The sequence below is a fragment of the Xenopus laevis genome, chromosome 5S (assembly GCF_017654675.1).
Source record: "Xenopus laevis strain J_2021 chromosome 5S, Xenopus_laevis_v10.1, whole genome shotgun sequence".
In the NCBI taxonomy this organism is placed as follows: Eukaryota; Metazoa; Chordata; class Amphibia; order Anura; family Pipidae; genus Xenopus; species Xenopus laevis.
Genome location: NC_054380.1, coordinates 43,760,890 through 43,775,114, shown reverse-complemented (window position 1 = coordinate 43,775,114; position 14,225 = coordinate 43,760,890). Strand labels below are relative to the sequence as shown.

General features: G+C 40.2%; 1 protein-coding gene across 5 annotated transcripts in view; it reads right to left on the bottom strand.

Annotated features, from left to right (window-relative positions):
* Positions 1–14,225, bottom strand: part of LOC108717854 (palmitoyltransferase ZDHHC14) — a 114,066-nt gene that overhangs the window by 38,049 nt on the left and 61,792 nt on the right. For 2 of the 5 annotated variants that reach the window (XM_041564459.1, XM_041564458.1), the window contains exon 3: positions 6,071–7,460. In XM_041564459.1, the coding sequence (XP_041420393.1) occupies positions 6,071–6,291 (221 nt within the window). In that variant the 5' untranslated portion in view covers positions 6,292–7,460. Of the gene's footprint in view, positions 1–6,070; positions 7,461–8,186; positions 8,656–14,225 lie in introns of those variants that run through there. The other 3 variants (XM_018265257.2, XM_018265256.2, XM_018265258.2) reach the window with 3 other exon arrangements.

Here is a 14,225-nt window from a genome sequence, read left to right as displayed (position 1 = left end):
CTCCTTAAATGGATCAGAAAGAAACTGAGTTATTAGAGATTGCCTATGACTAACTACCATGGGCAGTAGCCTCCTCTGTTGTGCGCATTCAGAAGTGTTTACCGGTAATAGACTTCAGCACCAACAAACTTGGCGGATTTCGGTGAAGAACAGAGTCTCTGCATTTTGAGCTGGAATCCACCAGTCTGTTCATCTGAATGTGGAAAAGAGAGGCGACTACTGCCTGTGGTAGGGCTGAAATCAGCAGCAGATTTCAGGCCTAGCCTCAGGCTCCCAGCCACCATCCCATGCACACAAGACCTCAATTATGTTATCAACCACTACTAATAAACCGACTCTGCCCTGACATACACAAGTTTATTTTCCAAGGTTTAGCCATTGTGTGATGCTATAAAATCCCTACTTGGTTAAATTTAATGCAATTTAATGGTTTAGTTATTTGGTGGAATGTGTATTGCAAATGTCGGGGACCATGGGTACATGTGACAGTACGTACACCACAAAATGACAAATTCTAACTAATACTGTGGGCTTTAAAATGTAAAAAGGTACATGAAAACAACTATTGTTAGATTTGACTTTTCGTGAAAAAAGCCCTATCTATAGCCTGCATACTACAATATCCCATTAAACCAGGTTACCATGGCAACAGAACAGAAGACATCCTTTGTCATATCATATGTCACTTAACAGTTTCTAAAATACTGAATGGCACATATATAAAATATATATTTTACAAAATCAGACAAGAACAAAATCAATAAAAATCAATGAAGAACCTGCAAGACAAATAAGAACTACCCAGGCAGCAACAGGTATTTTGAAAAAACAGTATCCTCTGTTTCATATATAGGACTTTTGAAGCTAGAAATTCTGACTGTAAGGGTTGGATACAAGATGTAGCATGTTACTTCTTCATGGAAACCCAACCATCTCTACTGATGACATCCAAATTCATTTGGCAGCATTACAATGGAAATTAAACAATCTGGGGTTTTAATAAATTCCTTGTTTGAAAGGGCTTAAAACTGGATAGGTTGTAATTTATTTAATAGGCAGGACTAATGAGAATGTGAAAGTTAAATGAGGCCATGTTTTTACAAATAACCTGTTTTAAAATCAAAGTGTTCACAAGATCACTGCAATGAAATATCACTGATCACTGATATCACTGATCACAAGTAAAGCTAGAAGATTTTTTTTTTTTAAGAAAGCATGGCAGTGCCACTCCTTATATAGTGTGTTGTGTGATTTAATTTGCCTTAAAACTGACCACACAAAAAGAACATCTGGCACTTGGTATTTAAGTGGTTATTCACCTTGGAGTTAACTGATGGTATGATGTAGGGAGTGATATTCTGAGACAAATTGCAATTAGTTTTCATTTTTTATTACTTGTAGGTGTTTATTTAGCAGCATTTGCAAAAGTCAGCAATCTGGTTGCTAGGGTCCAAATTACCCTAGCAACCATGCATTGATTTGAATGAGAATATGGAATATTAATAGGGCAGGGTCAGAAAATAAAGATGAGTTATAAAAAGTAGCAATAACTAAATCATTTTGCTGCTTTACAGAGCATTTTTTCTATACGGGTCAGTGATCCCCATTTCAAAGCTGGAAAGTCAGGAGAAGGCAAATAATTCATAAACTATATAAAATAAATAATGACACACTTAAAAGTTGCTTAGAATTGACCATTCTATAACATACTAAAAGTTAACCTGTAGGTGAACCACCCCTTTAAGTAATATAAATAGTCAACCTACCTGCCACAGCTTGCAATGTTGTGGAGAAACTATGTCCAAGCTAACATCTGTGGCTACTAATTCGCACCATATTAACAAAAAAAATATTTACCATCTGGAGCAAAAAATAAATAAAAAAGAAGAAAGAAGTTGCCCTCTTATATTGGGTCCTACCATTCACTTTTAAGAAATAATTCTCCCTTTTGACAGTGCCCAGCATGCATGTATGTGTGTTCACACATGTGATGAATGTCATTTAACAGCTTTACAAATAAAAAAAATGTCAAAATAGTGTGTGGAATTCACACAAACATGAATTAAGTATATTGTCAGCAATGCAGACTGGAGATTAATCCCTCCATGCGGAGTAGATAAAGAACAAGCAACAACAGGGAAAGCAATGCTGTAATACACACATAGCTTGATGGATGGACAATGTTTTTTCGCACACTAAGCACAGACAGTGGGAACAAGGCAGCGGGAGCTGCTAAAGAGAATAACAATGAAGTGCATGTATAAGCAATTTGGTTCTTTTCTGAAGCCAGACATCCCAAATCAGGACTTGCAAAGTTGATTATGATTACAATTTAGAGTTTTAAAAGGTTTCTCTCTTCATGATATATCTTGGCCAAGGCTTGAGGTTTTTTTTCCCTTAATTTCCTTTGGGTTCTGATCCCAAGGCTAAGGCTACAAGAGCATAAGACTAATAAAATGAGATCAGCAGGACTGCGTTATTTCCATTCAAACCATATTAATATGTAAACAGCCATGGTGTTGAAGGGATACGGTCATGGGAAAAAAATTTTTTTTCAAAATGAATCAATTAATAGTGCTGCTCCAGCAGAATTCTGCACTGAAATCCATTTCTCAAAATAGCAAACATTTTTTTTTTTATTCAATTATGAAATCTGACATGGAGCTAGACATTTTGTCAATTTCCCAGCTGCCCCAAGACTTGTGCTCTGATAAACTTCAGTCACTTTTTACTGCTGTACTGCAAGTTGGAGTGATATCACTCCCTCCCTTTTCCCCCCAGCAGCCAAACAAAAGAACAACGGGAAGGTAACCAGATAGCAGCTCCGTAACACAAGATAACAGCTGCCTGGTAGATCTAAGAACAACACTCAATAGTAAAAACCCATGTCTCACTGAGACACATTCAGTTACATTGAGAAGGAACAACAGCAGCCTGCCAGAAAGCATTTCTCTCCTAAAGTGCAGGCACAAGTCACATGACCAGGGGCAGCTGGGAAATTGACAAAATGTCTAGCCCCATGTCAGATTTCAAAATTGAATATAAAAAAAACCTGTTTTCTCTTTTGAGAAATGGATTTCAGTGCAGAATTCTGCTGGAGTAGCAATATTAACTGACTCAATTTGAAAAATTTTTTTTTCCTATGACAGTATCCCTTTAAGGTCCCCATAGACGCAAAGATTTTTCTTTGCCAAACAACCGATTTTAGTGAAGTCCGACCAATCCGTCAAATTATTGTGAAGTTAGTGGGATTCGAACAATCATACATCTTACGATTTTTCGTCCGACATCTGTCAGAAAATTGATCGGCCAGGTTAAAAAAAAATTATCGGCCCCAGTGCAATCTATGTTTGCAGGGCCAAGCAGGCAGCTACCCTTCAGTTTTCCTGGCAATATCGTCTGAAATGGTCTTTTTACAGTAGTTGATGGACACATCATACATTTAAACGATCATTTCGAGATAATTGTGGTCTCAAGATAACGATTGGATCTTTTAAAAATCTTTACAACTATGGCCAGCTTTAAGCTTTAGACAAGACAAAAATCAAGAAACACTAAAAAAAAAAAAAAAAATCAAATTCAAGCACTGTACTAAAAGCCAAAATGTAATAATGTAAAAAAAAACAAAACACCTGTTTCTGACCAAACCAGAGGTATAAGGCTCCCTGTTAAAGGTGCAATTTTGGTGAAAACAGAATCATATCCACAAAAGGCTCTTCATACCAGTATATAAATGCAAATACTTGGATGAGACTCACTGACAATAAATAGAAATGCGGAGTTAGGGTCAGCAGGTGACTATCGTTTTTAAATGCAGAAATACAGCAACGTGTCACTTATTCACATCTCTTACAAATCATTGGGTATAATCTGATTATTTTCATTTGAAAATAGATATTTCTGTACTTCAATATCTGAAGGAACAGATGGCAGAAATGGTTGTAATCAACTGCTATCTAGTCATGGATCGGGATGTGGCTGTAGTCTCTTTCTCAATTCCCTACTCAAAATCTTGGCTGGTCTCCTGTGCCCAACTTGCTTTATTGAGACATTGTTCTTCTTCTCACTGACAATCCTAGTATATATCCTCTTCTGCATGCTCTCATTCATATATTACTTTCCCTTACTTTCCTGTCAAATTTATACATTCAGAATAATAATGCAAAATAAACTGGATCAAATAAGTATAAAGCAACCAAACTTGCTGGGGAATCTGAAAATGTTTAATGGTGAGTGTTGAAACATTTAAAGGGGTTGTTCACCTTTGAGATAAATTTTAGTAGAGAGTGATATTCTGAGATAATTTGCCATTTGTTTAAATTTAGTATTATTGAAGGTTTTTGAGATATTTACAGTAGCTTTTTATTCAGAAGCTCTTTAATTTGCATTTTTAGCAATCTGTTAACTAGGGCCCAAATAACCCTAGCAACCATGCATTGATTTGAATAAGCGGCTGGAATATGAATAGGAGAGAGTCTGAATAGAAGGATCAGTAAAAAAACGTAGCCATAACAATAGATTTGTAGCCTTACAGAGCATTTGTTTTTTAGAAGGGGACAGTGACACCCATTTGAAAGTTGCAAAGAATCAGAAGAAAAAGACAAATAACTATAAAAAATTTATAATGAAAACCAATTGAAAAGTTGTTGAGAATTGGCCCTTCTAGAACATAATAAAAGTGACCTTAAAGGTAGGCCAGGGGGAAGGAAACCTCCCTCCTCCCCCCTGGCCTACCCGTCCCGCTGGGCAAATGCCCCTAACTTGTTACTTACCCTTCTGCGCAGGTCCAGTCCAGGGAGTTCACAGACGACATCTTCTTCCACGCGATCTTCTTCCTGCTTTGACCGGCGCATGTGCAGTAGGAGCATTTCGCCGGTACGATCTACTGCGCATGCTTCAAAAGTACATAGTGACTTTTGGCGCATGCGCAGTAGAAGCATTTCGCCGGTACGGATCTACTGCGCATGCGCCAAAAGTCACTATGTACTTTTGAAGCATGCGCAGTAGATCGTACCGGCGAAATGCTCCTACTGCACATGCGCCGGTCAAAGCAGGAAGAAGATTGCGTGGAAGAAGATGTCGTCTGTGAACTCCCTGGACTGGACCTGCAGAGAAGGTAAGTAACAAGTTAGGGGCATTTGCCCAGCGGGACGGGTAGGCCAGGGGGGAGGAGGGAGGGAGGGTTTTGCAACAACTAGGTTTCCTTCCCCTTTAAATTAACTCCATAGGTGTTATTAATCAAAATCCGAAAGTATTTTCTGAAAACAACTCCAACCAAATCCGCATGGGTTTCTTCCCTCTATTTATCAATACATTTTTCTGAAAATTTCCTGTGCGAGAAAAAAAAAAATTGTGAAAAAAATCAAGTTGTACCAATTTTTTGGATTTTCCTCCTCAAAACTCAATTTTTTTCAGATTTTTGCCCGAAAACCACAAAATCTTCGAAGTATTGCACGAAACATAGCACAGATCTTTGGGACTTCGGCCATTGATTCTACATGAACTCGGCATGTCTGAGTTGGAATGCCTCGGGGTTTAATGAATTCCGAAAAATTCAAAGTTTTTTTTTTTCAACTAAAAATTATAAAAAAAAACAACTTTATATTCTGATTTTTTTTTGAGTTTTTGGCATACGGACTAATAAATAACCCCCCTAGTCTAGTTAGTATAGACTTATCAATACTAGGAACTGTCTTTTATGACAACCTTCATAGAACAGATTTACGATGCAATACTATAACCTCCTATGTCCATGCATTTCCCTACTCAGATTTTAAAACTTTGTTGTTTACTCACAGCAAGTTGTCCCCAAACATCCACACCCCAAATGAGACTGCGGCCTGTTAGTAAAACAAATGCTCACTAGAGTACACCAACCTCTGGAATTACACTGCTTGGCAAACTACTACTGATTTGACATGATATAATGCACATGCAGCGTTTTGATCACCAGTACTCATGGAAAAGATCAACACTGTATAAGCATTCAGTTCATAACATTCAACTCATAACTAAACAAGCAAGGACACATATAACATCATAAAACATAGTGTATAAAAGGACAGCTTACTCAAATGCAAAGAAGAGACCACTGGTGACCAAGATAAGAATCAGTGTGAGGTAGAAGACTCCTGTCTGTCTCGCCATCATAACCCGACCATTGCAATAAAACTTGTTCCTCCCAGGGAAAACTTCCCATTTTCTCTGTATAGTAGCCTTCTTCTTTATGTGAGGAGACTCCATGGGGGATGTACCACGAGTGTTTATTTCACTATAGCCACACTCTTTCATTGGGCCACTTCCTTAATTCTTCAGTTATAGTGAATGTGTTTCCTTTTTAATCCTATGTAGAAAGGAAATGTTTTGGCAGGGGCAAAAACCCACAAACGCAAATTCTTCAAATAAATGCAACTTAGTCTTTCTGCAGCTTTTAAATTGCTTGTTAATGAAAAAAAGGTGCTGTCAAATGGACTATGAACACATAAGCCTTGCTTCTTGTTTACAAAGATGTTGTGTTAACATGTTTATTGTCTTATTTGCCTTTTTTACCTTGTGGCTTGAAACCCAGGTTAAAAAATGTTAAATCGTTGACTTTGTAGACATCTGCAAGTAACACAGGAAAAATCAAAATATGCACAAGCTATGGAGGAAAGATGCTAAACTGTGAATAGTCCAGTGTGCTTTTTATTCTGCACGTCAAAGTTTGATGGCAATGGTCATTTGTTGTGGCATTCATATGAGCAGTAATGAAGTTTAGCTTATGGCCTCAACAGCATGTTTACTGTTCTGCAAATATCTTGAGGCACTCTCCACTGTTTTGTATTCAGCATCACCAAATGATAAAAAAAAAAACAATACCTGAAAAGTGTAGTAACTGATATGCACTGACTAATGTTTTGTATATACACACCTTTAAAATAGTGGTTTATTTTATTAAGCAGTGTTGAAAGTTGATGTTGAACTACTATGACAAAAAAATTATAATAAATGAGGAAAGCAAAAATAGAAAGATGCTTGAAAAAAAAAAAAAAAATCCTTAGCGTTCAACAAAAAAGAACCCAACCGTTTTTCACACAAAAGAAAAGGCAGAATCCTAAACCAACATGTTTCTTCACATTTGGCACATTAAGGGCTTTTTTTTTTTAAGTCTCCTGCTTCCCTTCTTTGATGATAAACGGAACACTAAATGATGACACGTTACAGGAAGCAGCAGAGACGATCCAGCATGAATAGAACATCAAACCATAGCAGTTGCACCTACAATAGTCCATGTTCCATGTTTAGATTGCCAGCCTCTTTCGCTAAATTTCCAAGTGAGCCAACATAATTCCTAATAATCGTGAGCAAAATATTTCTATTTTAGGATTTGCATTGAATCCCACTGTAATTTACTTGGCAGGTTTCCAGGAGATAAAAATCAATCCAGCAGCCGGTCTCATCATATGCATACATCTCTAAACCTATAAAAAAAGAAAGAAAATGTATTTAATGGGGATTAAAACAGAAACAATTTTTGAACGGCTGAAATGTAATTCCAGAAAACAAGTGCTTAGAAGAAAAGACAACTTCTAAAAAACATGTCATAGTCCATGTTTACCAACTCAGATTGCTTCCTCTATTTGCCATCTCCAAGTCATTTGCATAGGCTACGTGCAATCTAAAGTGGCCTCAAAGCAGGCGCTCGTTTTTTAATTGCAGGCCTGGTTTTAGTTGCATAAAAAACAAGTTTACTGCCAAACAGAACCTCCTGTATTCTGCCAGTCAACATTGGGCCAACAAATAGCCAATCACAGCCCGTATTTGGCAGCCCTTTTTGCATGTCTGTGTCACTCTCCAACTCTTTATTTTTTTTAATGTGGTTCACGGGTAAAAAAAAAAAAAAAAAAGGTTGGGGACCACTGTCTATTATAATAAGAAGCCCCCTAAAAAGTGTTCTATAAATATGACATAATAAGGTGATAATATTACCAGGGGGCTGGTCACCAAAATACATTGATGTAACTCAAAGTGCAACTTGTAACCTTCCAGCTTTTGTTTAACTACAACTTCTAGTATCCAAGTGGGATAGACTTTAACAACAAACTACAGATTAGACATCCTTGGAGTATACAGTGAAATAATAACCGATACACGCCATTATAAATCGACATTTTATCAGCATTTTCGTGCTGAGGTCTCCACCCTACCTTAAGATAACACTGCATACAGGGCCACCATCATCTGGGAAAGTGGGAAGAGCCGCCGATAGGTTTATCTCTTAATGGGGACCCGGGTGTTCTGCACTTTCTATGATTACTGCCCCATTGTTGACAATGAATGGCAGACTTCTGAAGGGCTTTCCCGGGACTTTAAACTTGTATGCCAAAACGTGCAGTACGGAAAGCTGTATACGGCAAATAACATGCAGGCACCTTTCCTTCCGAAGTGCACATCTCACGGAGAGCAGGGTGCCCGATAGCCCAATAAGTACACACTGTCCAACCTTCCCTAACACCGCCCGCAGTTCCACATCGCTACTTACACCTCCCGATAATCTGTTAACTGCAATATCCCAGCAGTTCCTAGTATTAGAGAAAATCCCGACGCCACGTTTCCTCTCGCGAGAAAGGCGTCACAACTTTACGTAAGCGCAATGACGCATTCATAGCCGCCTTGTGGGAGTGGCAAGTAGGCGGAACGCAGGCTACTATTATTATCAAGTGGCAAAAACTGGCTCTTTTGTTAAAGAACAGATAAAGGGAAATCAACTTTTCATTGGTATTGTTTGACAGACATGCCCTCAGTACCATCAGCTCCCAACATTTCCTTAGAAGTCATTTATAGTTTTTGTTCAGAGTTCCTATATCTTTTGTTCCTAGATTAATAAAAAGAAAGAAAAAAAAGTTTTTCCTGGTTGTCAACAGTACCTGTCTCCAACAGAGCCCCTTCCCCTTTATTCGATCAAAAAGGAAAAAGGTTTTGTGGTCGCTAGGACTAACTAAAATTATCACGTTTCGTTTTTTCCATATTTTTTGAACATTATGTCAGTTGTAATAACCAATTCACAAACAGATTTGTATTACATAGTGAATAAAGTACCCCCTATTATAAAATATAAGGATATTATAAGTCAATGAGGAGTTCCATGACTATATAAAAGCTTTTATACAGGTCATGGAACTCCTCGGTAACTTTTAATATCCTCATATTTTGCAACTGGGGGTACTTTATTTATTATAATACAAAAATTTCAGTGAGTCGTGTGACAGAAATGACATCAGAACTCACCGTTTATAACTGATGACATCAGTACTCATGTTTATAAGGATATAATTTACAAGATATTTATGGCTTTTGTGTATTATATAGTGAATAAAGTTCCCCCTCATGTAAATTATAAGGATATTATAAGTTACCGAGGAGTTTCATGACCATATAAAAACACAAGTACATATTTCCATATTTTTTGAACATTATGCCAGCATGTGGTAGTGCGGGCGAGCACTAGGACCGCGCGGAGCGCACGGACTAGGGGCGCCCGCCCAGCGAATCCGCCGCTTACTAGGATCTAGTGTTTTTACTAAAAAGCATCTATTCCTAGTTGCTTACATACATCTTTGCTTTACAGGGATACGATTATCCACTAGGATCTAGTGTTTTTAGTATGAAGCGTCTATTTCCTAGTTGCTTACATAAATTTTTGATTTACAGGGATTCAATTATCCACTAGGTTCTAGTGTTTTTTTTTCCAATAAATAGTATTTCCCAGTGGGCTACACTAGGATAGTATGAACAGACATCCTGTACTGCTCTACTGGGATACTATAATCCACTAGGATCTAGTGTATTTCATGGTAACAGTCTATTTACCAGTGGGTTAAACACTATGGAATACCATGAATGGACTCCCTGTTCTGCTTTTCTGGAAAACTAGAATCCTCTAGGATCCATTGTATTTTCTAAAAATAGCATTTCCTAGTGTCATTCACATTATGATTTGCTGTGAATGGACTCCCCTGTTTTGCTCTACTGGGATACTATAATCAACTAGTCTATTTTATGGAATAGGTCATTTCACAGTGGAATATTGTAAATGGGCTACTTAATACTATAAACCAGTGCTATACAAATTCTGTGGTACGGAGGGCTGGATTTTTTTCGCCCTGTCGTCAGATAATGGAAACCAGTGTTGATCACTTCCTGTTTTCTAAACCATCCCCACATTATCATAAGAAGATATTCATATGCACACACACACACACAAAAAGTTTGGTGCTCATCCATCACTTAGAAGTGAAAAAAGTTTAAAGGACAATTCAACCCCAATTCTTCTACTTTCACATTTTACTATCTCCTGCCGTGTGTGTTAGTTGGTTGATCAGTCAGTCACGCTCTGCCTGAGGGAGGTGAACCTGGTGGGAGTTTGTTAGCATTTTGAAATAAGTGTTATGGGGAGGGCCCCATAACAATCATTTCATGTTTAATCATGCGCTGGGGGTTGCTCTGCTATCCACTGGTGAGCAGGAGGCTTATGGCTTTAACGGTATGTCTTAAAGGGGAATTCAACCCCATGGGCGCTAAACCCCTGCCCCCCTCCCCCCGGGCCTACCTCCCCCCAGGGCTATTGCCCCTAACTTGGAACTCAGCGCCCATGGGGTTGAATAGCATATTATGAAAAAATATAGCAAAATCCTATTAATAAATGTATTTAAAATAAAAGATTTTGGGGGATTGTTATATGAACCAGAGGTCCCTTTTAACAATAACATCAAGTTAAATTCAAGTTTTCCCCCAAAAACTTGGTGTACTTTTAAACAACTTGAATACCTTAGGCACCAAAGCACCAAGGGACAAAAAACAAACTGGTGCCCTATGTCAATACAGTCATATGAAAAGGTTTGGGAACCTTTGGGAAACTTTTTCATATGATTTTACAACCTTATCCGTACTTTTTAAAAAGTGCTATTAAAAATTAAGAAAACAGTTGGTGATGAGTCTGCTACTGTTGACAATTATCACAGTAGAACTTTTGATTTGTAGTAACATACTGGTCATGTTTTTGCATTTTCACACATGGGAAATGGAACCACATTTTGCACTTAGAGCATTCAATCATGTTTTGCTTAGGTCTGTATATATGACAGCTGCAAAACCTTGTCATTTCTATTTATTTTATCAAAACTTTAGCTTTGCATGGTCTGTGAGGAAACACAGTGGGAGCATAGGGCAGGCAGCTCATGGAACACGGAGGAGGCAGAGGGCAGGCAGGGCATGGAACACAGAGGGGGCATATGGCAGGCAGGTGACACAGAAAGGGAGCATAGGGCAGGCAGGGCATGGAACACAGAGGGGGTAGAGGGCAGGCAGGGAATGGAACACAGAGGGAGCATAGGGCAGGCAGGTGACACAGAAAGGGAGCATAGGGCAGGCAGGGCATGAAACACAGAGGAGGCAGAGGGCAGGCAGGGCATGGAACACAGTGGGAGCATAGGGCAGGCAGGTGACACAGAAAGGGAGCACAGGGCAGGCAGGGCATGGACCACAGAGGGGGCATAGGGCAGGCAGGCCATGAAACACAGAGGGGGCATAGGGCAGGCAGGGCATGGAACACAGAGGGAGCATAGGGCAGGCAGGGCATGAAACACAGAGGGGGCAGAGGGCAGGCATGGCATGGAACACAGAGGGAGCATAGGGCAGGTAGGGCATGGAACACAGAGGAGGCAGAGGGCAGGCAGGGCATGGAACACAGTTGGAGCATAGGGCAGGCAGGGCATGAAACAGTGGGAGCATAGGGTAGGCAGGTGACACAGAAAGGGAGCAGAGGGCAGGCAGGGCATGAAACACAGTGGGGGCAGAGGGCAGGCAGGTGACACAGAGATGGAGCATAGAGCAGGCAGGGCATGGAACACAGAGGGGGCATAGGGCAGGCAGGGCATGGAACACAGAGGGGGCAGAGGGCAGGCAGGGCATGGAACACAGAAGGGGCAGAGGGCAGGCAGGGCATGGAACACAGAGGGAGCATAGGGCAGGCATGGAACACAGATGGAGCATAGGGCAGGCAGGTGACAAAGATGGAGCATAGAGCAGGCAGGGCATGGAACACAGAGGGGGCATAGGGCAGGCAGGGCATGGAACACAGAGGTGGCATAGGGCAGGCAGGGCATGGAACACAGAGGGGGCATAGGGTAGGCAGGTGACACAGAAAGGGAGCATAGGGCAGGCAGGGCATGAAACACAGTTCTACCGCATTCTACTAAGGAAAGAACATAATAAAATCCTACCCAAGGAAAAAAAACCCTAATGTTACCCAGCACAAGCTAATACTCAATCAGTGGAGGACTGTGGCAGGCTGGCAGTGCTCTTCTCTAGGCAATCACTGTGTAGTCTACCATTTGAAGAAGGCGCCGAATACGCAACGAATGTCACGTGACGGAGATGTTCCCTGAGACGTTCACGTCTTCGTGGCGTCACCCACGGCCTCTTATCAACTTTTAACTAGCAGCTACCTTGCAGCCATGGCTGAACTCAGCAAAGAATCCAAGCAGCGCCTGCAGAAAGTCTTTCAATGCGGACAGTCCACCATCCGCTGGGGCTTTATCCCAATGGTCCTGTATTTAGGTTAGTATGGTGTCACCATACAGTCACGTGTGTAACCGAGCAGACTTCAGTAATGGCTACTGGCAGTGTCTTAGTGAAGCAGGACTCGCTGTTTATCCTGTGCCTTTATTTCCTTATAACGTGAACCTTGTTGCTCCCCGTTATAGGACTGATCTGTTATTTTAAGCAAATGCTGCCTGAGTTAGCAATATGTTTGATTTTTTTATTAAGAATTAATCATTTTTATACCCAACATTCTAATGTAATACATTTTTTATGGAAGATAGGCAGAAATGGCTCCGCACTCCGATTTAAAACATCAAAATCTTTATTCATCCATAATTTAAAAAAAGAGAAGACACGTTGTACACACTGCTTGACGTGTTTTGGGCGGAAGCGGCCTTAATCATAAGCATAGGGGAACTAGCAAAATATATATAATCAAAGTTTGGAATAAAGCATTCCTGGGTCAGCACTTCCCTTAGTAAAACAAGTGTCTTTTTATTTTACACACATCACAGTGCTCCAACGTTTCGGTCCCTCTTGGGACCTTTCTAAAGGATGGGACCGAAACGTTGGAGCACTGTGATGTGTGTAAAGTAAAAAGACACTTGTTTTACATATGTGCTGACCCAGGAATGCTTTATTCCAAACTTTGATTATGTGATTGAGAATGGGCCGTGCACCCCTGAGATTGCTTGATTGGGGTGCGGATACTGAAGATATATATATATATATATATATTGTAAGCTGCGGGATCCATAACAGACACTTTTCTTCTCTTTAAGGTAGTTTATTTACATACAGGGGTGACCATTTCAGGATACAAAACAAATCATAAAAATAAATCCTGCCCACTGGGCTCTAACTTCACACATGAAGAGTTCCCTTACTAAACTGGGCCCCTTGTGGACTGCCAGTAAGTAAACACATAAGTAGGGGTCACCCCTGTACTCAGATTTCTTCTGGGGGATTGCTCAGCCTCCTGGCTTTCCTCAGTCAGACAGACAGACCCTCTGTCACTAGGTCTCCTCTCTCTGCACCTTGCAGTAGCAAAGGGCACCCCCAGCCCCTCTGGGAGTTCCTTACACAGGCAGTATCCTTCCTGCTCTGTGTCCTGCTCTGAGAGACCTTCCTAACAGCCTCACTAGAACTAAATACCTTTCCACAGGACAGCCTTCCTGTGGAAGGTGAGCTCTAATCCATGAGCTGGATTTCTGGATCGGAGTACCTGGCTTGCCTGTTCTTTCCAGAATACTCCAGCTTCCAGGACCTGGCAACCAAAGCTTTTAAACAGAGAACCTGTTCTCTGTTTAGTAACACCCTTTGTGGTGCCTACCTCTCCTACTATGGTGAACTTAAAGGGAAAACACATCTTTTCCCACATTGTTTTCGTCACTCTACCACAATATATATATATATATATATATATATATATATAAACAACCACAAACCAGTGCACTCTTAACCCAATAGCCAACCGCCTGGGTGCCGGTCAAAGAAAGATAATATCCATACAAAAAAGCCGCACTCCTAGGTCTTTTGTGGAAAAAAAAGGAAAAATTTATTAATTCAATGTTTCGGCAACCATATGTGTGCCGTCTTCAGGAAGGTGAACAATACAAAATGGTGATCGTGCTTATAAAGGG